This window comes from Mandrillus leucophaeus, unplaced genomic scaffold (assembly GCF_000951045.1).
Source record: "Mandrillus leucophaeus isolate KB7577 unplaced genomic scaffold, Mleu.le_1.0 Scaffold313, whole genome shotgun sequence".
NCBI classification, from domain to species: Eukaryota; Metazoa; Chordata; class Mammalia; order Primates; family Cercopithecidae; genus Mandrillus; species Mandrillus leucophaeus.
Window position 1 is genome coordinate 127303 of NW_012103288.1, and position 23751 is coordinate 151053.

Sequence of the window (23751 nt, forward strand, 5' to 3'; positions counted from 1 at the left end):
TGGCTCCGACACTGGCCTCCCCGGCGGCTCCAGGGGCAGCGAAGGGTGGTGGCCGCTGAAGCGAGACTGGAGCTGGCCGGGGGAGTTGACAGGGCTGAGCGCGGGAGGGGGAGGCCCTGGGAGGGCTTCTCTCTGGTTATCTAAGGCCCGTCGTTCTCATTCCATCGCCCTCGGGTCCCGCCCGGGTCCCGACCCCTCCTGGCTTCACCAGTCTGGGACGTGGTAGGCTCCCCACACCCCCTCCTCCAGCCTGGGTGATTTACACGCGGGCTCCGCGCAGCGGCCGCTTCCCAATCAGGAATATCGACCCCGGGCGGGGCCCCCGGGCCGCATCGATCCCTTTAAGGCTCGGGATTTAAAAATGTCAAATTTGCCTTTTCCAGGCGGGCGGAGGGGGCGGGGGCCAGGAGGAGGGAGGTTGGGAGGAGGGAGGGACAGCAGGGCATCGACCAGGCGTCTGTGCCCAGAATGTGAAGTGACCTGCGCGTGCCCGAGTCCTGACACGGTGTGACCATCCTTGAGTTAGCAATCACCTCTGGATGGGGGCAGGAAGAAAGCCCTCCTCCTCCTACTCCAATCTCCTTGGGGTATTCTGCTGGGCTGGTGTATTCTTAAAGAGAAGAGCCCCAAGAGGAACAAAGAGAGAGCCCCCGAAAATGTATGAAGACAAATTTGGAAGATTCCTAAATGTGGAAATATGCAGACACAAAGGAGGGTACAAAGGCTGGGCGCCGTGGCTCACGCCTATAATCCCAGTACTTTGGAAGGCTGAGGTGGGTGAATCACTTGAGGTCAGGAGTTTGAGACCAGCCTGGTCAACATGGAGAAACCCTGGCTCTACTAAAAATACAAAATAAATAAATAAATAAATAAAGCAAGCCAGGCAGAGCCTGTAGTCCCAGGTATTCAGGAGGCTGAGGCAGGAGTATCTCTTGAATCCAGGAGAGGAGATTGCAGTGAGCCAAGATGGAGCCACTGCACTCTAGCCTGGGAGACAGAGCGAGACCCGGAAAAGAAGAAGAAGGAGAAGGAGAAGAAGAAGGAGGAGGAGGAGGAGGAAAAAGAGTACAGAGATAAAGATACAGAAGCTCCAAGAGATACCCTAGCCCCAAGGAACAACAAGGCAAAGGGAAGGGTCTCCCTGAAAAAAACAGGGGCCAGAGATCCAGAGTCAGCCCAGTTTTCTGCTCTGTAGACCCAGGAGGTTCAGGGCTGGGGAGGAGGCCAGGTTCAACTTCTTGGTGTTTTTGAGAATGAAGATTGAGAGTGGAGACCAAGCAAAACTGAAGAGAGTTATTAGGGAGAGGAATTAGAGTGCAGTTAGCATTATCCTCCCAAGGCATAAACTAGTAACTAACTTGGACTTGAGACCCAAAAGATTAGGATCTCAGAGGCTGCTAATACAGGCTCCAAAGAGGTAGGCTGCCTTGGAGGTCTGAAGGTCAGCCCCTCTCTTCCTGAGCATCACACAGGCATCTGCTCAACATCTACCAACTCCTCTCTGGCCACCACACCAGCCTAGGGAGGCCACATGGGTTGGAGATCACATCTTACATTGGAGACCTCGTGTATGTGTATGTGTATGTGTAGGAGTATGGGCTAGACAACTCTGGTAGTAATCACTTTGTTCCCCAGGGCACAGCAACTAGGTGTCCAAACTTTGGCAAAAAACAAACAAACAAACAAACAAAAAATCAATCCACTACTTTCAAGACCCTCAGGGTAGGGATGTTAGTGGTGAAGGTGCTGGAAGGGAGCAGCTGTCCTGACCAGCACTCTCACAGTTAACATCTAGCACCACCCCCACCCCCCACCTCAGCAGCACACCTCAGTTGTCACCGTCACCGTGCGCACTGCCATTTCCTCCATAACTGGAGACAGAGCTGACAGCCAGCTGGGGGGTAGTGGGGAGATGGACACACAGGGGGTGGACACACAGGGAGGGGTGGTTCATCCTCAGATGGGAATCTCACACCTCTACTGGCAAAATCATACTGACACACACCTGGCACTGACACACACAGTCACTGACCCCCACGTGCGATCCACACTCATCAATCCCTGTCATACACACCATCTCTGAGTGCACAAGTCACGCACAGTTTCTCAGAGGTCAGACCGAAGCGCCTAGTCTTGATACCTGCCTAATACCTTTCCTTGACATCTCAGACCTTAAATCACCTAACCCCAGAAGAGGGCTTAGGTCCCCACCCTTGCTTCCCAGCCAGGGCCAGCTCCAATAACTGGGAGGCCGAGCTCAAGGAAATCAAGTCCCAGGGTCAAGGCGAAGGACCAGGAGCAGATGGAGCAGTGGGACTGTTAAACACTTCCCTTAGCCCCCTCCTGCTACTGGCCTGTTTCCCAGCACGTCCACTCGCAGCCCGCCCGACCCGCCACCCGCCTGTCAGTCGAGTAATGAATGCGCGCTCGGGGCCCCGGGCCCCCTTGGAGTCGTTCATCACTGCCAGCACCGCCCACCTCTCTGCCTCCCGCCAGGAGGGCTAAGCGGCCAGGGCTGTGAGAGCCCCTCACCCCCAATCTCGACCACTAATTGTCAGATTGAGATGTTGATTTGTCAGCTGGGAGCTAGCGCCAAAGAATCTGCAGTAAAACCTGGACTCCTTGAACTCCCTCTAGGCTCCCCCCGGGTTCTCCAGGACTTGGAGCCTCTTTTGAGCGGATGAGGATTGGTTGGATTTCTCTGAACAGAGCGGGCACAGAAGCGCAGTGTCCTTCAAAGCCGGTAGGAGGCGCGCCAGGCTAGAAACCCTTGGTTTCCCTAGGAGGGGTCGCCCTGGGCCTGGTTTCATCTGTACCTGCCTGACCTCTAAGGCTTGGTCCCCAGCTTCCCAGCAGGGGGCGCCCTGAACCTCGGGCCTCTGGTCTCCGCAGCTTTTGTTCCCTCTTCCCCACTGGGTGGCCCCAAGCTGCTAGCCCCAGTTTCCCTTCGGGGAGCGCCCGGGGCCATAATCCCCCTCCCTTCGGCAAACGCCTCAGGCGCAGTCCTCCACTGCTCCTCAGGAGGCGCCCTGCCGCAGGTCCGCCCTCGCCCTGCCCTGGGCGCCTAGGCTGCAGCCGCACCCCGCCCTCTCCCCGGCCTGGCCCAGGAGCTCCCCGGGCGGCCGGCTGAGTGACGGGCGGCCGGTGATTATGCTGAAGGGGGAGCGGGGTGCGCCGCGGGCGGCAGCGCTGACCCTTCACATTTCCGATCCGCCGGGACCCTCATCCATCCGAAGCTGCTCTTTGTCTGGCCGCCTAATTGCCGGCGGACAGGATGGATGGCGGGACCGACAGCCGCGGAATCCCTAATAAAGGCCGCGGCCGCCGGGGAGGGAGTGCAGGAGGGAGGGGGAGCAAGAGGGAAAGGATGGAAGAAGATGGGAGGAAGCACCGGGCAGCGGTCTCCGGCTCCGAGGCGCTGCGCGCGGCGCTCACTAAAGTCCAGCTCGCCTGGGGTGCTAGTTTGGGGTCCAGGTCCGGGTGCGGTGGGTTGGGGCTCGTTAAGCATCCTGCTCGTCAGAGAAAAGCTGGGGACCCCAAGCAGAAAGAGCATCCTAGGGCCTTCCTCGCTTAGCCAAGCCCTCGAGACTTGGAGCTTAGCACTACCTCCTGGTCTCTGGGCTCTCGTCAGCCTGCGCCCCATCAGCTTCCCGCACCCCACCCGCCTCCTTTCATCTGTGGGTCTCCCAGAGCCGGAGTCAATATTCCAGCGGAGAAATGAGGGGTCTGACAGCTCTCTGTGCAGCCGATCCCCACATTTCATTAACTGAAGGCTGGAGCTGTCGAGCGGTGGAGGCAGCGGGGAGCACAAAGGAAGGTGGAGGAGGCAAAGGCTAGGAGCAGCACCTGGCCACGGGTGGAGGGCTGCCAAAGTCAGCCAGCAACAGCTCTGGCCTGACAGACACCTTAGAAGCAGTCTTTACCCACTCTCTAGGAAGCCAGGAGCTTGTCTTCAGCCCTGTGGACCCTGGTGCCACACTTTGAACTTAAGGTTGCACTGAGTTTTGGTGCCAGAGGCACTGGCTGATGAGTGAGAGCCCTGGGCCTGGCCCTGCACTCACTCTCTCTGCCTAATGGCAGAGGCAGGCGGGTAGTCTCTGCAAGGAGTCAAGCCATGAGTAGGTTCTTGGGCTGGGACGGTTTTCCCAGCCGCAGTTGGAGAAGAGCCGACTTCAGGATTCCCTTTTGTCCCTTAAGCAAATTTTCCTTGACTCGCTTCGTTTTCTTTTGCTTCCCTTTTCTCTGCCCTCTCTTCCTCCATCTGGACAGTTGTTCTCTGAAACTAACTTTGTCCATCCTTTAGCCAACAGTTGAGCACCTGTTGGGCATCAGGTTTAACACTGTCAGGATGGGGGTTGGGAGATACACGGAGCCAAGACACAACCCTGTTGGCCTCACATACAAAAGTCTCCCAGAAGCCGTTCAAACCTCACTGCCCACTCCGGGCCTGCCTCTCTCACTCTTCCACTGCCTTGGGTGCCATTTATCTCCTCTAGGGAACTGAGAAGAAAGCCAGGAGGTCATAACTCTAATTCCAGAACTATCCCTTACAGGGTGATAACGGACAAGTCATTTCCCCTTTCTGGGCCCCAGTTTTTTTACCTGTAAAATGGGGACAATAGAGCTAACTCTAAGGGGTGCTGTGAGGATGCAATGAGAAGTTGCATGTTAAAGCCCTAAAATACAATAAGAACTCAATAATGTTTCCCTTTCCATGCCTCCCCTGTCCTCTCACATGGATTCCTTTCTCTTCATACTAGAGGACTGCTATCAGGCAACCCAGGCTGCTTCCAGATCCATGCGAGCTTCAATGTGGGAGCTGAAAGCCAGAGTGTGGGAATAAGTAGGGAGAACCACACTGTGACTGGCCCTGAAGGGGAGGAGGGAGAGAGTGCAAGGAAAAAAAAAAGTGTTTCCTTAGATCTTGGTAAAATGTCAGGTGGAAGGGAGGTTTCTCTTCTCTTACTTATGAGGAAACTGAGGCTCGTTCAAGTGATGGAGGCATATGACTTTGCTGGAGCCTTCCCTCCCAAGGGCCCAATATTGCTCACCTCTTCACCCTCTTTCTTCCCTTGAGGGGGTCTGGGTCAGTGACAAGAAGTGTGAGAGAAGGAACAAAAGGAAAAAACTTTCAAGGAGCCAGGACCTTTCCACTAGACTTCATAAAATTTTAACATGAAAACTTCCGCAGAGTAGAAGGTACATATCACATGCAAATCATATGCTAATCACATGCTAATCCAAAGTCTGGTCCTCAGAACTCTGACACACAACTAGCTATAGCCCTGGGGGGAATTCTGGGGAGCCCCCTGGGTACCGGACAGGTGAGGGAGGCATTCCATTTAGGGTCAGTTTCTGGAGTTAAAATTCATTTTATGATCGAAGAGGAGTCAAGTATATAAATAGGGGTTAGGGTCAAGGTTAATGCAGAGTCAAGGACAGACTGGTCTATCTGAAGGCTGCATTAACCTTTAAATGGGGGAGCCTAGGACGCCGTTAAGGGCTTCCTCTCCTCTCCCCTCCCCCTGCCAACTCGGCCCCCCACTTCCACTGCCTCTTTTTTGTCCTGCAGCACACCCTTCTCTACCTACCTCCCATTCCCAATCATACCACCTCCCTGGGGCTTCCCAGTTTGGCTGCAGGAGGAGCTCTGGGTAAATTGTCCCAGACCCCAGCCTGAGCCCCAGCATTCCCTCCAGCCCAGACACTTGGCTTCTGGCCCCAGGTGTGCAGGCCTGGCCTTGGCCCCACCCAGGTCCCTTCTTGGCAGAATGTGGCAGCTGCAGGGGAAGCAATAAGGACCTGGTGAGCTGGCAGCTTCATTCCAGAGTGTGGGGAAAGAGCAACAGAACATGAATAAATTCATGGAGCTGGCCCCTCAGCTCCCCCTGAGCCAAGCCGGCTCCCAAACCACACAGATCCGCTGCCGCCTGCAGCCCTGCTGGTCACCACAGCTCACAGCCTGGGCTGGGGATGGGAGGAGAGGGGAAACTCTAGAGAGAAGAGGACTGGGACCTGAAAGGGGCAGAGGTGAGGGACTTAAAAAGGGGGCCTTGGTAAGTAGAATGGGTGGAGTGGGGAGCGCGGCTGGGCAGAGGGGGCCTCTGGTAAGTGGAGGGAGGGCAAAGGGAGGGAGAGGAGTGGCAGGACCTGGGGTGGATGGGGCCTGAGGATCAGGCAGGGGAGGCTGGTGTGAGCCTGGGTCTGCTCTCTGATCCATCCATCATCCAGCCTGGGGGAGCAGATCCAGAATTAGACATGCAGAGGGCTGACACGGCCCTCAGCCCCCCGAGGAAGACAAATGGTGACAAAGACCTTGAATAAAATTTGTATTTATGGTTGGAGCAGGAGGCCCCTCCCCCACTGACTGCCAATCCTTTCTCTCCCACTCCTTGCAGATGTGTAGGGGCCTCCCCCAACCCCCAACACAGGCCCAGCCTCAGGAATCTCTCTCTCCCAGCATCATTATGAGGCGGGGGTCAAGAAGGAGTACAGAAAACAAGAGAGGAGGAAATCACTCTCCATCCAATAATCATGCCCTGGTGTGCCCTGTGCCCTCCATCTTACACAATGTATTCCTATACATGACAGTCCTGGCTTATCCTGGTCTCTAAGAGGCTTTTGCCGCTACTCACCTGCAGGGTCTCCAAATGCCTCCACTTTTTACCAGTCCTAGAGCCTGTTTTCCTAGCCTCTGGGGTCCTTGTGAGCAAGCCATTTTCCCCAGAGGGCCCAGGCCCTAAGAAAGGATGCAGTCAATAGCTTTTTCTCTGGACTCTGATCTAGCAATGCCTGTGTCTAGCAATGTCTTAGCCACTCTGAAAGCCAGGTACAGTCCCCTCTTACAGGAGGCTGCCTAGCACCTAATCTCCATTTTACTTACATTAATTTGCATGACCAACTTCAACTCCCACCCCAAATACCCATTATGTGGGATCCAACTTCTCTGGGTTTCATCTAACAACAAACTCTTGAAGGAGGAAGGGGCAGAGACTCCTGGGACTGGATAAGTCTGGGAACAGGGCAGGGGTGTCATTGGGCTGAGCTGAGCAGGGCAAATGAGAAAACCGCTGTCTTCTGACTTCCTCTCTCTCCTGTAGATTCCTTCATTCTCAGTTCCAAGGTAGGAAAAATGGCATTTGTGGGCTTCAAATTTAGGGACTAAGAGGAAGACAAATACAAATACCTCCCTTCAAACAGCCCTCACGTATACATACACAAAGACAATACACAATCCACAATCGCACTCACCCAGGGACACACAGGGCCAGGATCCCATGGCCACCTCCACACTTTGGAGCACACTGTCACAACGCACAGGCCCAGAGCCTAGCACTGCTGGCAGAGCTGCCCTGCCCCCGCATCTTCCCCACAGTTGATGTGTCACATTGGAGTCCAAACACGGACCTGGGTGTCTCTCTGCAGCGCGCCATTTACATTTCTCTCTCGATCTGTCAACCTGTCCCGGCTCGGTCTCTCTTCCTCTGTTTCTGTCTCTCCCTCTCCCCCTCTGGGGCTGTCAGTCCGTCTCTTTTCGAAGCTTTGTCTCTGTCTCTGCATCTCTATCTAGCTTTCCTTCTCTTTGATTTCTCTGTCGCTCCTTCTCTGCTTTCTTGTCGGTTTCCTGCTTGCTCCTCCGGGCTGCTCTGTTCTCTTATTTTCTCTCTCTCTCTCTCTCTCTCTCTCTCTCTCTCTCTCCACACACACACACACACACACACACACACACACCACTCCGCGCCCCAATACTGAGGGGTGGGGGTGTGGGGTTGGCTAGAGATTTGCCTTTTCCACTTCAAGCCAACTAGTATCAGTTGAACCCTTTACCATGTTATTCGGTCACGGGCGCTATGGGGCGTGGGGTGGCGAATTTCTATCTTTTCTAGTCCTTCTTATTTTGTTTTCTGTTTGTTTGTGAGGTCCCTCCCCCTCATTTTACCTCGGGAACCTACTATGCGTGTTTGTATCGTGACCCCTCTTTATCCCATCGCTGTTTTGGGTTTCCTCTGGGTTCTGAGAATGCCAAACTCCGCGTAAAGGGTGAAAGTAAAGATAGAGTGGGGGCCGCGAGACCCTGAAGAACCCGCTCAGGGCCGGGAAGGAACCTAGGGTCGGTGGGGGGATGGAGGGGAGGAGGGGAGGACGTGGCTGGGGGCGGCTGCCTGCCCCGCCCCCGCGCTTCCCACTCTGGGCACCAGGGGTCGCTCCGCCTCTGGCCGCTTATAGTGGCTCCGGCCGCTCGGCGCCTCACACCACCCGCATCGCCGCCCGGGAGGGAGGGGAGGAAGGTTAGGGACGCGGAGACCGACCGCGCTCGCAGGACAGAGGCGCGGGCCAGGGCTCTAGCGGGGGCTGGGGCCGCGGCAGGGGTAGCAAGGTGAGTCGGTGCTTGCCAAGAGGCAGAGCGCAAAACCTACCAGGAGATCGCGCCCGGTGAGCAGCACCCACAGCTCAGACCCCGGGACGTCCGGAGCGCGGGGAGTAGTCCCCTCTCCAGCCGGGAGCGGTCTATTTGAGCAGCCTGGGACCCAGGCACCGCGCCATCCCTGAGAAAGCAGCGGTCTGGAGAGCAGGCATCTCAGATCTGTAAGAAACCAGCCGTCTGAGAAGCCGCGGATCTCAGGTGCCCAGGATCGTTAGGACTGAACGGGAGGGTACTAGAGGACCACGGGCTCTGGACCGTCAGGAGCTGCCCCTGACGTAACCCACGAGGGGCCTCCCCTTGACGGACGGCTTGGGGAGCGGCACCGCCGCGGCGGGGACCCGTAGAGGCAGGGTAAGGGGAGTGGGGGGGCAGCCGTCGGGGGAGTGCAGACTCAGGCCCAAGGCGGGTCACCGCCTCCTGGGCCCGCGGAGAGTCCCGGGCCCCGGCAGCCATTGCGCCCAAGAGTGAAGAAGATTTGCTGGCCCTGGCCGCGTCGCGGCTGAGCCGCCGCAAGAGGGTGGCGGGTGCGGCCGTCGGGGTGGCCATGGTGCTGCTGCTGCTGGTGGCCATCCCGCTGCTGGTGCACAGCTCCCGCGGGCCAGCGCACTACGAGATGCTGGGTCGCTGCCGCATGGTGTGCGACCCGCATGGGCCCAGAGGCCCGGGCCCCGACGGCGCGCCTGCTTCCGTGTCCCCCTTCCCGCCGGGCGCCAAGGGAGAGGTGGGCCGGCGCGGGAAAGCAGGCCTGCGGGGGCCCCCGGGACCACCAGGTCCAAGAGGGCCCCCTGGAGAACCCGGCAGGCCAGGCCCCCCGGGCCCTCCCGGCCCAGGTCCGGGCGGGGTGGCGCCTGCTGCAGGCTACGTGCCTCGCATTGCTTTCTACGCGGGCCTGCGGCGGCCCCACGAGGGTTACGAGGTGCTGCGCTTCGACGACGTGGTGACCAACGTGGGCAACGCCTATGAGGCAGCCAGCGGCAAGTTTACTTGCCCCATGCCAGGCGTCTACTTCTTCGCTTACCACGTGCTCATGCGCGGCGGCGACGGCACCAGCATGTGGGCTGACCTCATGAAGAACGGACAGGTGAGATGCCCCTCCCCCCAACCAGCTCAGACTGGTCGCTCTCTAGATGTCCCTGCACTCATCCCACAACCTGAGATTATTCCCCCAAAAGGCGTCACTGAATCCAGGAACATGAGGCTGCCAAGAACGATAGACGGCTTCATTTAGCCACAGAGGAAATTGGGGGCCAGAGAAGGAAAACCTCCTGCCTAGGGCCTCAGGGAGTGTAGGAATGGTGTTAGAATTAGAACTCAGGACTCAAACCTGAGTGTCTCTGCAGCTGCGACCTCACATTGCAACTATGGGCAACATCAGATGTCTTTGGTGTCTGGCCCTGCCAACTGGCCTCTTTTCTTGTCCCGTCTTGGGCTATCCTTTCTTCCGCGGCAGCCCTCCTGGCCTTTAGGTCTCCCAGCCTTGCATTGGACCAGCTAACTGGAGTCTAGACTCCTTCGAATTAGAATGGAATCCATGTCTCAGGCAATAGGAAGTCGGCAGCTGTTCTCAAGTTGGGGGCATTTGGGTTGGATGTTTGAGGAAAAGGTATAAAAGGAAGAAAACATTAGCTTGCTCACTTCACCTGCCGATCAGTTGTCCTATTGCTCACCCCAGGGCTGGGGGCCTAGAACAGCCTTGCCCTCAGCTGAGTCTGTAGCCTGGCAGCTCAAGGGTCAGCCAGGTGGCTGGAATGAATGGATTTGAGGGAGGAAAGAGGCAAGGGACAGGTAGAAAAGCCTTGGACCCTAGCCTGGTCTTGTAGGCCCCACACCCTCCCTAGCAATCTCTCAGTATCCAGGTTCCGTGGTTCCCTGCCTTTGTGGGCAGTTGGAGTCACTGTTGCCTCTGTTTTCGGGGAATAGCCCCAAGGACTAAGCTCTAGCACCAAAATTTCACATAAAGTGGGAACTAGAGGCCACAGGTGTGGGGTAGGTGGGAGAAGGTGCCAGAGCTGCGCAGGCCGCAAAGGGAGGTTGGGGCTGAGTGGTGACCTCAGGATGTCCCGCATGAAGGGAGTGGTGGCTACCCAGGAGCTTCAGCCTGCGGGAGCCTGGTACCGCGGCAGCGTCTACCTGCCCCCAGACCTGCTTTGGGGTCTCATCCCAGCAGGGCTGCCCCAGGAACCCGGGGAAAGGGAGTGAGTGTGCGTCCTCATGGAGTGAGAGAATATATATGTGTATCAGGGAGTGTGTGTGACTGCGGAGTGCAAAGATGTTGAAAGTGGAGAGGTGTCTATCTGCATATAACACCGAGTAGGTGTGCTTTGTCTATGCGGGGTATCTGGGAGGAGGTGGAGGGGGCCAGTGTGTAACTAATTCGTGCGGGTTTCAGAGGGGGAGGGGACCGCGCAGCTCCCACTCTGTATTCTTCGGTGCAGGCGCTGCGGCCCTGGGGACGGTAAATAGTGATTAGAATAATGATGAATAATTAATGAGTTAATAACCAGCCCCTGTGGGACTCTCTAGAAGAGGGGGGCTGGAGGCCCAAATCGACCGCCATGAGCCCAGAGGGGAGGAAGGGCCCCCTGTTCTGGCAGAAGACGACCTCCCCGCGCCTGGGCACCAGCCGGTGCTCGGTCGGGAAATCCACGCCCACAGGCGAGAGGGCAACAGTGCATCTCAGCATGGCCTGCACTCTGTGGCACACGCACAGGCACACCTATGCTCCACCACTGGGGAAGCCAACCCTCCGTGAGGACTGACAGGAGGTCCAAGTCGGTTCAGAATTTTAGAAATTATCCTATAGGCAAATTTTTATTTTATTTTATTTTTTATTTTTTTGAGACAGAGTTTCGCTCTTGTTGCCCAGGTTGGAGTGCAATGGCGCTATCTCCACTCACCGCAACCTCTGCCTCCTGGGTTCAAGCAATTCTCCTACCTCAGCCTCCTAGTACCTGGGATTACAGGCATGCACCACCACGCCCAGCTAATTCTGTATTTTTAGTAGAGACAGGGTTTCTCTATGTTGGTCAGGCTCTTCTCAAACTCCCGATCTCAGATGATCCGCCGACCTCGGCCTCTCAAAGTGCTGGGATTACAGGTATGAGTCACCGGGCCTGGCCGGCCAATTTTATTTTTTAAATGACAATAGTAATTTGAAAATGCATTAAAAATAATTTAGGAATGGAAACCACTGAGCCAGATGCGGTGGCTCACGCCTGTAATCCCATTACTTTGGGAGGCTGAGGTGGGTGCATCACCTGAGGTGAGGAGTTCGAGACCAGCCTGGCCAACACAGTGAAACCCCGTCTCTACTAAAAATAGAAAAAATTAGCAGGGCGTGGTGGTGGGCGCCTGTAATCCCAGCTACTAGGTAGGCAGAGGCAGGAGAATAGCTTGAACCCGGGAGACGGAGGTTGCAGTGAGCCGAGATCGCGCCATTGCACTCCGGCCTGGGCAAGAAGAGCGAAACTCCACCTCAAAAAAAAAAACAAAAACAAAACAAAACAAAAAAAAACCCACTGTTCTGAACACACTTCACACGTAGTAATTCACTTAATCCTAACACCCTATGAGGTGGGTTCTATTATTATCCTTCACTTTATAGATCAATTTGAGGTCCAGAAAAGGCGTGGAATTTGCTCCGCGTCACACAGCCAGTGAATGGCAGCGCTGGAGCAACTCCGCGATGTCCTACCCTCCTTCCTGGTCCTCCCCAGCCCCTGCGGCGGCTACGCTGCCGCCTTCGCACGCCCAGCCGCCCCGACCCCTCCCGTCACCCCAGCTCCACACCGAGCATGAGGGGGTTCTTCTCCCTCGATAGGTCCGGGCCAGCGCCATTGCTCAGGACGCGGACCAGAACTACGACTACGCCAGCAACAGCGTCATTCTGCACCTGGACGTGGGCGACGAGGTCTTCATCAAGCTGGACGGCGGGAAGGTGCACGGCGGCAACACCAACAAGTACAGCACCTTCTCCGGCTTCATCATCTACCCCGACTGAGCTGGCCCCGCCCTGTGCCCCCGTTCACGCCTTCTCTCCCGTCCTCACCCACCTCCAGCCCGCCCCACCCGAGGCGCCACCCCACCCTTTGAGAGCCTGGTGGTGGGGTGGACCCTCCCGTTCCTGGAGGCGGCCTAAATGGGCGAACTCTTGGTGCTCAAGGGTATAAGTGGCCGGAAAGAGGAGGAGACCCGGCCGGAGGAGCAGAGCGACTTCCGGAGGGATCACCCGCACCCAAGTGCGCGCTGGACCCCAGAGGGGCAGAGGTCGTGGCTCTCTCATTTGTACAGAGATGGGGAGCAGTTTTACTAGCGGGATTCAGAGGCCCAGAAAGCCGGAGGGAAGCCCCGCAGCTTGCGAGGGAAATAACAGAAACAGGAGGAGCCCATTTAGGCAAGAGAAGACATTAAGACAGGGTAGTGCAGGTTCGCCGTCACGACAACTTTCTCTCGCCACCCTCTCCTCCCCTCATCTCCACTTTCAGGCTCAGGCTCCAGCCTTGGCAGCCTTCTGTGAACTGGAGGAACCAGTGAATTCTTTCCTGGCATTTAAAACGCATTCTGTACAGTCTCCATTCCCCCCATCCGGACTAGGCCCCAGGGCTACAGCTGCTGCTGCCTCGTCCAATAAAGTGAGGTTGGGGGATTGTGTGTGGCTGCTTAACTTGGTGCATAGACTCAGGGGAAAGTGGTTGACCCTTTCCCTCATTCCTCTAAAGGACTCCTACTGTGCTGTCAGTCCCTGCCAGAGGCAAAGTTTTAGTTAATTCCAGTCAAGGCCTGAGAAAAGGGGGGTGTGTGTGTGTGCTTCTACTCTGCTATGGGGAGGAAGAGGGATGGTCTCAGTTTCAGGAAAGCTTTGGGGCCTCACGTTGTAGGTGGAGGGAGACAGCAACCTAACAAGGGAAGACTCCAAAGGTCTGGGTCTGGCTCTTCTGCTCTTCTGCCCAGTGCATGCAGAGAGTTCTAGAAAAGGAGCTCTAAGGGGTGAAGGAGTAGTCTAGGGTTCCTGCAGGTTAAGTGGAACTGATCTCAAAAGGCAAGGGGAACAGCGGTTCCAATTGCTCACCAACATATTTACAGAGCTTGGGAGTGGGCTTGGCAGGAGTGGGATGCTCAGAGCTTGCAAGGGGGTGGGCTAGGCAGGAGTGGGTTGCTTCCTTCCCTTTCAGGATTCAGGACTCGCTTCTGGATGAGAGCCTGGGGGATCCCAAGAGCCCAGCGCTGTCCTCTGAACTGGAGGACACTGCCACCCTGTGGGCAATGGGAGAGTGACAGCAGTAGCTGGCCTGTTTGGACAGTTAGAACTCATTAGCTAGACATGTGGATACTTTGGAAACTTTATTGAGGACAAAAGTGGTCGGCTCCCAGTCCCATGGGCAGACCGACAATAAATAAGGGCTAAAAGGAAGAAGCACGGTAGGGCAGGAGTGGTTGTCTCATGATGGAGAGCCCCGGGGGGCAGAGCCAACTGGAATGAAACACTGGAGAGAGAGAAGACCTTGTCACAGCCCAGCCAGCCTTGCACTGTAGCCAAGCCTTCCTGCTGACCTCTCTGTGAAGGAGCCCAGGTGGCCCCCTGTCCCCGTTCCCCACCTCCCATCAGGCTCACTGTGCAGCCACAGCTGGGCTGTGGGTTGGAGTCTCACCAGGGCATCCTGCCATTCGAGTAATGTAGCCACAGGGTTGGTGCAGACCCGGGTGGGGCCTGAGGGAGGGGCTCGGCTGGTGTAAAAGGCACACTCATCGTCCAGACGAGCCTCATGGAAGCAGTGGATGGCGGTTAAACACGATTTGAGGCGCTCCCTCAGGGCTAGGGTTCGAGGGGCCAGACTGCTGAGGCCTGAGGGGCATGGAGAATTCAGAGGGCGGTCTGGAGTCCCATACTGCCACCATGTACTGTCCTTTCCTCCTCCCCCACCAACGGCCAAGCCAATTAGGAGCACAGGGCTGGAAGTGCAGCCCCTCCCCTCTTCCTGAGGGAGAGCCAGGCTGGGCCAGGGTGGAAGGTGTGGAAGCATGGGATTGCCTGGAGCAGGGGTGGGGCAGGGCAGGGGTGCAGCTCACAGTGAGTTGAGGACCTCTTGTGTTCACACTCCTTCCCAGCCAACTCCTTACCTGCCTGGCCTGCCGTTCTCAGAGACTGGAGTGAGCAGATAGGGGGGCTGGCACAAAGCGGGTGTTGGGAAGAGAAGATCAGGCTGGTGGTTGCTGGAGCCCACTGACTGCAGCAGGGTGGTAGGCTGGACTCTGGACTTCTATGTTCCAGGGTGCAGGGCTCTGATGCCCCCAGCTCTACCCTAGGGTAGGGCTCTGGGGGTCCAGACTGCCCCTGGGTGCTAGGCTGAAGGGGACTGGGTTCTGCTGGAGGGCAGGGCTCTGGTACCTCAAGCTGTTCCTGCTGAGAGGGCTCTGGTATCTCAGGCTCACTCCTACAGCAAGACTCTGGGGGCCTGGGTTCTGCTGGAGGGCAGGGCTCTGGTACCTCAAGCTGTTCCTGGCGGGAGGGCTCTGGTATCTCAGGCTTACTCCTACAGCAGGACTCTGGGGGCCTGGGTTCTGCTGGAGGGCAGGGGTCTGGTACCTCAAGCTGTTCCTGGGGGGAGGGCTCTGGTGTCTCAGGCTCACTCCTACAGACGGCCTCTGGCGGCCCAGGCTTCACTGGAGGGCAGGGCTGTGGTTCCCCGCACTCCTCTGGAAGGCAGGGCTTTGGCAGCCCTGAGCATTTTAACAATCCAGGAAGGTGGGAAGTCCCAGAGTTATGCTCTGTGGCATTCAGATTTCTAGAAATCTCAGTCAGCAGGGGCTGAAGTTCAACCATATCCAGAGAAGAGCCTCCATTAAGGGGGGCACACTGGCCCCCTACCAGCCCCTCTATCTCCTGTCTCAACAGCTGCTGCAGGATACCGATGCGCTGTGGTGGGAGAGAGCACCCCAGTGTGACATCAAGATGTGCATTCAGTAGTCTACTTACACTGTCCTATTCCTGACCCCCCATCTCTTTTCCTTCTTCCTCAGCCCCAGTCACTGTTCAATAGACATCAAAGCTGTTGCCCACACAGACTCACTTGAATCTTCACCTCCTGGAGGTTGGGGGTTCTGTTAGAGTGGGGTCCCGAAGGAGTGGCCACAGGTGGTTTCCCAGACCCCTCCAGTGACCTTATACAACTCTCCTGGTCAAACAACCGGACGGCAACCTGCTCCTGTCACCAAGGAACAAGGCACACAAGAAAGCCAGGATGGGGCAGGAGAAAGACCAGCCTGAGTCCCACCCTCATGAGGAATAGATTAAAGCCGCTGACTGAGAGGCCCTAGATGTACATTAGGAGGGGCAGCAGAGAAGCAGGGAGAGTTAGGCAGCTTTTCCAGAGAGCATTTTCTAATTTTTAAAATTTTTAGTAGAGACAGGGTCTCACTATGTTGCCCAGGCTGGTCTCAAAGATCTGGGCTCAAGCAATCCTCCCACCTCAGCCTCCCAAAGTGCTGGGATTACAGGTGTGAGCCATCATGCCTGGCCCAGAAAGCACATGTGTCTCAAACTCCTGGGCCTTCAGGCTGGCAGCACAGGGCAAGGAATCTCAGTAGGAGGAGCCTTCTGATACTTACCCAGGGCAGGGCAGGATCTTCAGAGCAGGACTGAGGGGAAACACCACTCAGCCACCGGGCCTGGCACAGAAGTGAGATGTCAGCAAGGCCTGACACCCACAGGTGGCACTCAACCTCCCCTTGCTTCTGTCTTCTCTCTCCTGTACCCATCCATCTCCTTTCTCCCCTAGCTGTGGCTTCTGCCAGCCACCTCCCCATGCCCTCTCTTACCTGCTGAACTCTGGGGGTTGATGGCATGGGCGTGAATCGGGTTTTAGGTTGAATGGTGAGACGCCGCCACACTGAATATGAGGTCTGGGGAGAGATGTGGGTGGCTTAGCAGACCTAGCAAGGATCTCTGGCCAGACTGTTCTGCCCCTGCCCAGCCCCCAGTTGTTGACACAAACCACAGTTGGAGGGCCTGGGGAGGGTACACGCTGAGCCCGTCCAAAGGGTGATGGACATGGCACCACATGGCCAGGCAAGGGCTGGGCCACAGGGGCAGGGGAGGGCATCAGGTGGGAGTCACGGCTGTCCTGTGAAGAAGAAAAGGGTGGAAGAGTGATCCCTGCCCCCTTTGTCTTCCTATATCTTGTTCTCACTACAGCAGCCAGCGTGATTCTTTTAAGACCTAAGTCAAGCCAGGCATGGTGGCTCAGGCCTGTAATCCCAGCACTTTGGGAGGCCAAGGAGAACAGAGCACCTGAGGTCGGGAGTTCGAGACCAGCCTGACCAACATGGAGAAACCCTGTCTCTACTAAAACTACAAAATTAGTCAGGTGTGGTGGTGCATGCCTGTAATCCCAGCTACTCAGGAGGCTGAGGCAGGAGAATCACTTGAACCTGGGAGGCGGTGGTTGTGATGAGCGGCGATCATGCCACTGCACTCCAGCCTGGGCAACAAGAGTGAAACTCCGTCTCAAAAAAAAAAAAAAAAAAAGATCTAAGTCAAATCATGTCACTTTCTTGATCAACCCTTCTCCCCATGGCTTCCCACTACTTCCAAGAAAAGCCAAGGACTTACACTGGTGTACAATTCCTTACCCAATCTGATCGTGTTATCACTAAAACCATATCTCCTACCGCTCTCCTTACTCTGCTTCAATCTCACTGGCCTCTCCTTTTTGCCGATCCTCAAATATGCCAGGCACATTCTCTCCCCAGGGCCTTTGCCTCTTCAGTTCTCTTGGCCTGGAACATTCCTTCCCCCAGATATCAACATATCTCACTCCTCCTCCAACCCCTGGTCTTCACTTAAACATCATCTTCTCAATAAGAGTTCCCTGACCAATCTATTTTAAATTGCAACACCAACTCCCCTGCTCCCAATTCCCCTTTAGTGCCCTATTATTTTTATTATTTTTTTATAGAGAACTTACAGTCATCTGAGACACTATTTTATATATGTGTTTATTTCTTGTCTCCCCCTTCTAGAATATGAACTTGTTTATTGCTGTATGTCCAGAGCCTAGAACACGGCCTGGCACTCAGTAGGCTGGTGCTACTCAGTAAATATTTGTGAAGTGAAGGGATGAATGCTTTTGGCTGACAAGTGGCAGATCTGTCTCACCCTTAGCACTGATCTGATGGTGATACAAATATGATCTCTCACCCCAGGCCCTAGACATTTGATAAAGAGAGGTCAGTTTCACATTGGAGAGGGACTGGGTGCATCTGGGGTAAACCTACCCAATAACATCCCGAGGCCCAAGACTGCCTGGCTCTACCTACAATTCTCAGTGTTGGCTGCTGCTGCGAAATTCTCCCAAGCATCTCCTGCACCTCCCACCCACCATCCCAGGAGAGTTGCATCTCACCCTGGTATGTGTCATTTCTCGGTTTTCTCTTAATGGTACTCGCTGGGCCAGACCAAGAGAGGCCACACTTCCTTCATCTGAGCGAGTGACAACCTCATGTTCTCCTTTAGGGAGAGAGAAAGCTAGGAAGAAACGGGACATTTGTTGTAGACTCTAGAACACCCACCGAAGTTTGGCACAGGGTTCTACAACTTCTGAAGAGGGTATATTAGTTTAATAGCCCCCATTGCACTATTAGGGACAGGAGCCCATCCAGCAGCCCCTCAACACCCAACACTATCTCAGTAAACACTTACTAATCTGAACGTCTGAGTAGGCTGGGGATGTGGTGATGGCACTTAGGGGCTGGGGATAAACAGTGAGTGGAAGATAAATCTTGCAGGAAGTGGCAGAGAGAGGGCCGAAATGAAGACCATCTCCTTTGACACAAGTGCAACTGTGCCAACCTCTGGCCTATCTAGAAAGTCTCTTCTTCTTCTCCTTCTGACCTAGCCTCCCAGCCTCCCACTTTCTCATGCTCCCTCCCAGCCTGCTGAGTTTTATCTGATCTTGTTCCCTGCTTCAGGCAGCCCAACTGCCCCTGTGCTCTCCCCACAGCCAGACACACTCACCAGGCTGGACTGGGGTCTCCAGGAGCAATCCTGAGGCCTGGCTCACTGAAGTCCTGATGACAATAAGGACAGTAGCCAGCAGTCACTGAGTAACAAGTATGAGCTGGACATGTGCTAAGTGCTTTACAAACATCATCTCATTTCATTCTCATGACAATTTCTAATGATGATACAAATGTTATTCTCACTTGACAAAGAAACCAAAGCTCAGAGAGGTGAAGGCAAGCTTGCACAACTGGTAAATGGTAAGAGTTAGGATATAAACCCAAATCCCATTTATTGCCACAGTCTATACTGTAGCCACTAAACAAAAGAGATAGCACATTTCTGTCCTCCCTGTCCCCCCATGACTTGAAGAAACTGATGTCACACTGAGGCCTGCCTGTGAAGGCCTGAACCCTATCCCAAGGGCTCATCCTGGGTAATCACAGGTTTCTTGCTTCCCCTTCAGAGTTGGTGGGGAGTCCTAAAGCTACTGGAAGGCCCCAACTCTGGGGGACTCCTGTATCAGACACTGGTTCATTCTTTTCCAGATGACCTTCTCCCACACCCTCTCCTTTCTCACCGGCTGCTGCCAGCTGTCTCCCTTCTTAGCTCCTGGAAACTGGGGCGAGTGGAAGGGTGAAAGGAAGGTCCTGAAGGTGAAATCTGATCCACAGGAGCAAGAGATGAAAACGGAATCAGAGGTGGACCCTAAACCCTCAGGCCTCACCACCAACCCCATCTCCCCCAATAGGATCCCTTGCCTCATCATGAGGTACTTCCTCTCCCAAAGGCCAGCTTTGTCCCTGGAAGGAGCTCCCAGAAGCACCAAGTATCAGGCCTCTCAAGGGCACTCACCAGAGCCTGTAGCCTCTGGGGGCACAAAGTCTGGCCTCGAGGTCCTGGTCCCTCCAGCCTTGAGAAGCAGGAAGCCCTGGCAGGGTCCAGTCGGTGAGTGGGAGTTCTGGGGGCCAAATATGCAGAGGCCCGAACACCCTGGGACACCAACAGAGGCTGTCAGCACAGCTCAGGATGCCCACCTCAGCGCCCCCAGCCTGGTCTCCTCACATCCTGTTTCATTACCTGGCCCCTCTGGGTGGTGCCTCCCTGACTTCCTCGAACCAGTACTCTCTTAGCAAGACTAGGCTGGCGCCCCAGGTGACAGCTCTTCACACCCTCACCTGACAGGATGGTGGCCAGGGCTGCAGGGTCAGCCACAAACTCTATGGTCCCTGGAGCCTCTGCAAGGAAAGAGAAGGAAACGTAAGAAGGAACAGGAAGGGAGAAAGCTGAGGGGGATAGGGACCCTAGCATAGTCACTTTGAGATACAAGGTGCGCAAAAGAGACTCATTCAATTGAATTTGGCTTTTTTTTTTTTTTTTTTTTTTTTTTAAGCAATAGATGGCTGGGCGTGGTGGCTCACACCTGTAATCCCAGCACTTTGGGAGGCCGAGGCGGGTGGATCACTTGTGGTCAGGAGTTTGAGACCAACCTGGCCAACATGGCAAAACCCTGTCTCTACTAAAAAAATACAAAAATTGGCTGGGCATGGTAGCTCACTCCTGTAATCCCAGCACTTTGGGAGGCTGAGACGGGCAGATCACCTGAGGTCAGGAGTTTGAGACCAGCCTGGTCAACATAGTGAAACCCCATCTCTACTAAAAAAAAAAAAAGAAAAAAAAATTAGCTGGGCATGGTGGCACACACCTGTAGTCCCAGCTACTCAGGAGGCTAAGGCTGGAGAATCATTTGAACCTGGGAGGTGGAGGCTGCAGTGAGCCAAGATCATGCCACTGGACTCCAGCCTGGTGACAGAGCGAGACTCTGTCTCATATAAATAAATAAATAAAGCAAACAAAAATTAGCCAGGTGTGGTGGCAGGTGTCCGTAATCCCAGGTACTTGGGGGAGGCTGAGTCATGAGAATTGCTTGAACCTCGGAGGTGGATATTGCAGTGAGTTGAGATCATGCCACTGTCGTCCAACCTGAGGGATACAGTAAGACTCTATCTCCAAAAAAAAAAAAAAGAAAGAAAGAAAAAAAAAAAGAAAAACTAAAAAGAAATGGGGTCTCACTATGTTGTCCAGGCTGGTCTCAAACTCCTGAGCTCAAGTGACCCTCCCGCCTCAGCCTCTCAAAGTGTTGGAATTACAAGCGTCAGCCACCACACCCGCCCACTAAATGTTCATAGAATGTTACATAAGACACTATTCTAAGCATTGGGGTCCCATAAGAATAAGACAAAGCCCCTATCCTCAAGAAGCTATCATCAAACTATAGACAGGTAACAGACTCAAGCCAAGGTATATACATGTTATAAAAGAAGTACTGCAAAGTATTAGGAGAACAAGTGACATGGGGAACTGGAAAACGCTTCAGAAGAAGTGACATTTATTATTTATTTATTTATTTTTTAAAGAGATAGGATCTCCCTCTGTCATCCAGGCTAGTCTCCAACTCCTGGCCTCCAGTGATCCTCCCGCTTTAGCCTCCTGAGTAGCTGTGATTACTGGTACAAGCCATGGCGCCTGGTGAGATGACATTTTGCTGGAGGAAAGGGAGATCTTCTAAGAGCAAAGAGCTTTCCAGGAGGTGGAACCAGGACTATCACAGTAAGCAGGAGACAGCAGGAGTGAGTGCAAAACCCCAAAACCCCACTTTTACCCTTCCTAGTTTCCTACTCGGCCATGGAGGCCGTGTTACCAGGGCTCCAACAGGTACCTGTCTGGGCAGGGGGCCCAGGCCCCACATTTTGACCCCTAGGGCTAGGCCTGAGCTCCTCCAAGGGGTTCCGAGGCTGAGGGATCCCCACCAATCTTTGTGATGTCTCTGCCTGGTGCTTGGCTTTGGGCCTAGGGCCTGCTGAATCAACGAGGGGGCGTTGAATATTGAGCGGTGGTTTCTGCAACCATCTCTAGGGGAGGGAGGGGGGACAAAAAGGTGAGGTTTAGTGTTGGGGTGCATTACTGGTGTGACTACTGTCTTCCCCCATTAGGCCGCTCTTACCCTTGGATCTTGGTTCTCCTGGTCCAGGGCGCACGATGTAACAGTGGGGAAAGGCGTGCGTTTCTGAGAGCGTACCGGAATCTTGCTAGGGGTAGGAGATACACCCCGGAGGAGGGGATCCCTCGTGGCTTGCCGGGTGGTCATGATGGCTACAGTTGAGACGGGGAAGAAGGCAGGTAGAATCGGAGATCAAAGATCAACCAGTTCTCGGGGCACCTGTCCTGCCATCCCTGATACCTCTGCCCTAATTCACGCGCCCACAAGCCCCCGGCGCCTGCAAGACCGCTTTTATGGGTGCTACCTCCAACACCCCGAGCCTACTCTTTCGCCCTCGGACCTCGAACTGCCCTCGTCCCTATGAGCCCAGCAGCCCTCGTTCCCTCCAAGACCCCCGTGCCTTACCTTACCGAGAGCCCCTCAGGGCCGACCCAGCTTTCTCCGCTTTTCGCCTGACTCTCTCGGATACGGCTGGAGCTACTTCCTCAGTTTGTAAAATACGCCAAGCTCCTGATTGGCCCGGCCGCGCTCCCGCGGAGGCCTGTGTAGCCAGACTCAGCCGTCCAATCCGCGGGCTTCACAGGAGGGGCCAAAAGAAGGACCAATTGTCGAACCGCTTTCTGGCTAGAAAAAAAAAAAAAAAAACTGACTCGGCTCAATCAGCCAATCCGAGAGTGGAGCGCCGCTGGAAGGCGGGGAAAGAGGAAGGATGGGGCAGTTCCGAGGCCTTTCCGAGGCCGGGGAAGGCGTAGCCATGGGAGCTCTCGCGAGGTCTCGGGACCGGCGAGGGGCTGGCCATTGGCAGAAAGGGGCCGTCGCGGCCCTGAGAGGACGGTTGCTTGTACTGATTGGTGCCAACGGTGTTGAAGGCTGGCCTGTACCCCCCACCCGGCTTGACCATAGCACTGCGCCAAGCTTTGGGGACGCCATTCCAGATACCCATAGAAAATATCTGCGTCCGGGCGCGGTGGCAGGCGCCTGTAATCCCGGCACTTTGGGACGCCGAGGCGGGAGGATCTCTTGAGCTATGAGTTTGAGACCAGCCTGGGCAACATAGCGAGACCACTCCCACCCCTGTCTCTACAAAATAATAAAATAATAATAATAATCCCTGTGCAGTGGTGCGCGCTTGTAGTCCCAGCTGCTCTGGAGGCTGAGGCAGGAGGATCGTTTTGAGCCCAGGAGGTTGAGGTTGTTTGAGTTGTGGTCACGCCACTGCACTCCAGCCTGAGCAACAGAGAGAGACCCTGTCTTAAGGATAAATACATAAATAAATAAAGAGGGAAAGAGAGAGAGAACATCTGCACGTTGTCTCCAAGATAAGGAACTGCCTTCAAACACGCAGAGGGCTGAAGGGAATCGAACTGAGCCTAACAATATGTGTGCTCCTTGGAGCCTCACAACCCAGTGAGGTGTCTGTCTGGTGAGATGTCTTTCATTTCACGATAGGTAACAAGACTCATTGTTTTTGAACTCAGTTACCACAGCACCAGAATTGAATGACTACTCACAGCTGGGCTTTCCTTGCCTCCAGGTTGCCTTTTGCAGATCTAGAGGTCTGGGGAGAGGGGGCTCACCTGCTGGTTATTGGTGGGCAGAGCTGTGAGACTGAGAGATCCTAGAATATCCTGCTTAAGATGGAAGGGGTAAACCCTAATGGGGGACAGGAAATGAACAACACTTTCCAGTTGACAGAACTCTGGTGAATTTTCCCCACCAATCACAGAAGTTATTCTTACACAAGTCAGAAACGAGGAGTTACTCCTTAAGTCCTCCCACTCCCTTTACATATCCCATCTCTCATTCACTCTCACTAATTTTACTATTTATGCATTTTTGAGACAGGGTCTCACTCTGTCGCCCAGGCTGGAGTGCAGTGGTGCGATCTCAGCTCACTGCAGCCTGGACCTCCTGAGTTCAAGGATCCTCCCACCTCAGCCTCTCAAGTAGCTGGGACTACAGGTGCCCCCTACCAGCTAATATTTGTGTTTTTTTGTAGAGACAGGATCTGGCTACATTGTCTAGCCTGGGGCTGCAGGTGTCCTTCCCAGCACTTTGGATGGCCCAGGCAGATCTCTTGAGGCCTGGAATTCCAGACCAGCCTAGACAATGTAGCAAGATCCTGTTTCTGTTAAAAAATAAAAAATAAAAAAATAAAGATATGTAAGGTATCTTTACTAATTGTATGTATCTTTAAAATTCCTCTACTTTCAGGCTGGGCACAGTGGCTCATGCCTGTAATCCCAGCACTTTGGGAGGCCAAGGCAGGTGGATCACCTGAGGTCGGGAGTTCAAGACCAGGCTGACCAACATGGAGAAACCCTTCTC

General features: G+C 54.9%; 2 protein-coding genes across 4 annotated transcripts; one reads left to right on the forward strand and one right to left on the reverse strand.

Annotated features, from left to right (window-relative positions):
- The first annotated feature begins 8251 nt into the window (after window positions 1-8251).
- C1QL4 (complement component 1, q subcomponent-like 4) lies at window positions 8252-13068 on the forward strand. Its single transcript, XM_011987573.1, has 2 exons — window positions 8252-9506; window positions 12246-13068. The coding sequence occupies exons 1-2, from the start codon at window positions 8970-8972 to the stop codon at window positions 12423-12425; spliced, it is 717 nt and encodes a 238-aa protein (XP_011842963.1). The 5' UTR covers window positions 8252-8969; the 3' UTR covers window positions 12426-13068.
- A 684-nt stretch (window positions 13069-13752) lies between these two features.
- Window positions 13753-23078, reverse strand: TROAP (trophinin associated protein). Of its 3 annotated transcripts, XM_011987574.1 has the most exons (16): window positions 23001-23078; window positions 21829-22043; window positions 21427-21575; window positions 21142-21334; window positions 19503-19660; window positions 19278-19415; window positions 19003-19085; window positions 18438-18490; window positions 17827-17948; window positions 16417-16545; window positions 16241-16324; window positions 16031-16090; window positions 15493-15627; window positions 14543-15338; window positions 14074-14267; window positions 13753-13908 (listed from the first exon to the last, which is right to left on the reverse strand). In XM_011987574.1, the coding sequence occupies exons 3-16, from the start codon at window positions 21568-21570 to the stop codon at window positions 13864-13866; spliced, it is 2334 nt and encodes a 777-aa protein (XP_011842964.1). In that variant the 5' UTR covers window positions 21571-21575; window positions 21829-22043; window positions 23001-23078; the 3' UTR covers window positions 13753-13863. The 3 variants fall into 3 exon arrangements, with proteins under 3 accessions (XP_011842964.1, XP_011842966.1, XP_011842965.1); XM_011987576.1 differs by lacking the exons at window positions 13753-13908; window positions 14074-14267; window positions 14543-15338; ... (8 more) ...; window positions 19503-19660; window positions 23001-23078 and adding an exon at window positions 20795-20948 and having other exon boundaries at window positions 21829-21991; XM_011987575.1 differs by lacking the exons at window positions 13753-13908; window positions 14074-14267; window positions 14543-15338; ... (8 more) ...; window positions 19503-19660; window positions 23001-23078 and adding an exon at window positions 20795-21024 and having other exon boundaries at window positions 21829-21991.
- Window positions 23079-23751: the final 673 nt, after the last annotated feature.

Coding starts and splice junctions, on each gene's coding strand:
- C1QL4 (XM_011987573.1), top strand. CDS start 8,970: ATGGTGCTGCTGCTGCTGGTGGCCATCCCGCTGCTGGTGCACAGCTCC. Junction 9,507..12,245: donor ACCTCATGAAGAACGGACAG/GTGAGATGCCCC, acceptor CTCCCTCGATAG/GTCCGGGCCAGCGCCATTGC.
- TROAP (XM_011987574.1), bottom strand. CDS start 21,570: ATGACCACCCGGCAAGCCACGAGGGATCCCCTCCTCCGGGGTGTATCT. Junction 19,416..19,502: donor GCACCACCCAGAGGGGCCAG/GTAATGAAACAG, acceptor TTGGTGTCCCAG/GGTGTTCGGGCCTCTGCATA. Junction 16,325..16,416: donor CCCCAGGCCCTCCAACTGTG/GTTTGTGTCAAC, acceptor ATCTCTCCCCAG/ACCTCATATTCAGTGTGGCG.